Source organism: Corticium candelabrum, chromosome 5, assembly GCF_963422355.1.
Source record: "Corticium candelabrum chromosome 5, ooCorCand1.1, whole genome shotgun sequence".
Taxonomy (NCBI): domain Eukaryota; kingdom Metazoa; phylum Porifera; class Homoscleromorpha; order Homosclerophorida; family Plakinidae; genus Corticium; species Corticium candelabrum.
The window spans coordinates 8493814-8496313 of NC_085089.1; the positions used below are offsets into that span (position 1 = coordinate 8493814).

General features: G+C 49.0%; 1 protein-coding gene across 3 annotated transcripts in view; it reads left to right on the forward strand.

Annotated features, from left to right (window-relative positions):
• LOC134179730 (uncharacterized) overlaps nucleotides 1-2500 on the forward strand; it is a 16350-nt gene that overhangs the window by 466 nt on the left and 13384 nt on the right. For 2 of the 3 annotated variants that reach the window (XR_009969892.1, XM_062646672.1), the window contains exons 3-4: nucleotides 2196-2327; nucleotides 2395-2469. Coding sequence is in view for 2 of the 3 variants with exons in the window: in XM_062646672.1 (XP_062502656.1) it covers nucleotides 2196-2327; nucleotides 2395-2469 (207 nt within the window). In the remaining variant the exon portion in view is untranslated. Of the gene's footprint in view, nucleotides 1-336; nucleotides 457-2195; nucleotides 2328-2394; nucleotides 2470-2500 lie in introns of those variants that run through there. The other variant, XM_062646673.1, reaches the window with a different exon arrangement.

A 2500-nucleotide genomic window follows, 5' to 3' on the forward strand; every position in this document is an offset into this window, starting at 1 on the left:
TCTAGCCCGTATGTGGGACTATATCCGGGTTTACAAATGTCTAGCCCGTATGTAGGGAGCGGAGCTGTACATGACAGGGCCGTAGGAGCCGGTGCGGCTGGTGCGGCCATGGCCGCACCACTTTTTGTAGCCTCGCCTAGCCAGACCCTTCTCTGCGCGAGCGAAAGAGAGAGAAGAGGAAAAACAAACACATATAAGGAGGCATTCAATTTGAAACCAGACTGACAGACATTCACACACACGTACACGCACACACACACACACACACACACACACACACACACACACACACACAGGTAGACATACAGAGGGCCTGGGTACGAGGCTGCCCTCTTCTTGGCCTCAGATAACGCGCGTTATTGACAATGGCGAAAGCTCCTCATCCGGCTTCTTTCTTTCTCCGCCAATGTCCTGTTATTGGAAAGAAAAACGATACAAGATCAACGCCTTCTTTAAGTGAGTCACCTCACCAGCCTACTGCCATTCAGTTTCACCTTCGAAGCACAATGAGCCAAATCAGGCTTAATAATTGTATGGTACTGCACGTTCACAAGGACCTTACTGATGATTTAGATTTAGCAGAGATTGGGAATAGGTTCGTAGCAGGGTCTGAGCACAGGGAATCACTATTTGGAAAGTTTACTAAATAATCATTATTAATTGGAGCATTGGTCTCTTGCTTTAACGCGCACTAAATTAAAAGCCACGCCCTTTAGCGTGCGTTAGGCCGTACCACTTTTTATTTGCTTCCTACGGGCCTGCATGATGACTATTCTTCATTAGGGCTCAGATGATGTTTAACGAAGTTACACAGAGTTGAATCTGCCTTGACAGAGCGCACGAGGAATCGATGGCCGCAGGAGTGCCACAGTACTGCAATAGGAAGGTACACAGCAGCGCCGGATCCAGGAATTTTTGAAAGAGAGGGTTCACCGTCAGTAGTTATTTATAGCATTACTAATTTTCTCTTTTCTAATAAAATTATATGAAATTATTGAACCACGCTGATTGGAAAAGAGGGGGTTAAACCCCCTGAACCCCCTATAGATCCGGCCCTGCACAGTGTAGTTGTGCCAGGGTTCTTTCCGCCAGTCATGCGCACTATCATAACATGTTGCAGTTCGCGCGCGTAGACGTTCCTGTCTTTTCTGTCGAGATTCCTATGGCGAACAACCAGCAACCCAATGCCTTCGTGGACCAAGAAACCGCCATTTAAGCGAAGCACGCGTACACTGTCTAGTCCATGTCGGAAGCTGCTCAAGCGGCGGCGAAGTCGGCGGTGGAACAAGCGGTGGGTGCTCTGACTACCCGAGTGGGTGGAACGGCCTCTCTTTTTTAGCTCTGCTTCAACAGGTGAGCGCACTCTTCTTTCTATCGCTACCTTCTAACGAGCGGCTTCTTTGCAGGCTGGTCTAGTAAGGTGGGACGAGCACAGGCTCCTGCACTTGCATGCTTGTTCCTGCATGCTTCCGGCAATAGTGTCAGCTAGGCAGTAGGCGATAACTTCCGTAGCCGTTGTGTGTACGCTGACGGGCGCAGGTATCCCTGTGTGGTCACCATGGGATGCAGTTTTCCCTCGCGGTGACGCTTTCAGGGGGACAGTACGCAGGTACAGGTACAGGCACTGTACAGGTACAGGGGAGCGACTCCAGTATCCCCCAACCGCCGCAGTACAGACTATACGTAACACCAGATGCCGTGCTCCTGCCACCAACCTTAGCAGATGCTGCCATTCCTACTAATTTGTCTCAACAGTAAGCTCATACCTTCAACTGGGTGCTCTCGCCCCACCAGTCGCTTTGCTCCCCCTTGCTCTAGAGCCTCCATTTAAACCAATCGGAACAGTTTACAGAAGTTGCTGGAGTAGTACGAGAAGTTGTAGTCACGAGACCTCACATGCAAACCAGGTTGGGAGGATACTGGAGTCGCGTCGGTACCGGGTACTGTACAGCAGTGGAAGTGCTCGAGAGGCACGGGAAGTTGCTTCAAGCAGTGGGTCTAGTCACTGGCGTAAAGGAGGAAATTGAGACGGCTTTTACTCCGTTTGGTCAGGCTGCAGACAACCAACATTGGATTGACGTTTGGTAAAACTCTTTACTTGTGATTAGGTCGCACTGCTCTGCATTTACTTCCGGTGTCCTTGTTTTGCTGTCAGATTGAGTATTATGGTTGTTACTATTGTTTCTCTGTTTTAGTTGAAGACCAACTTTCAGTTGGGTTCGTATGATGTCGTCGAACGGTCAACCATTCAGGAGGATTTCACAGAGAAGTCGGTGAGAGGGACGAAGTCGTGTGCTCCTCCTGACCTTCATGACATCCATCTGGCGGTACGTAGAACGTACACGAAATGTCAAGTGACAATGTGGTGTTGTACTAATGTTTGTAATGTGTTAGGATATGGCACCACGTTATATGGAGGATAAGAGCTTTGGGTCGTCGTTGTATAAGACAGACTTTGATGGGAAAAAGGTGTTAATATGGAGCTAAGAGGATTGTTACT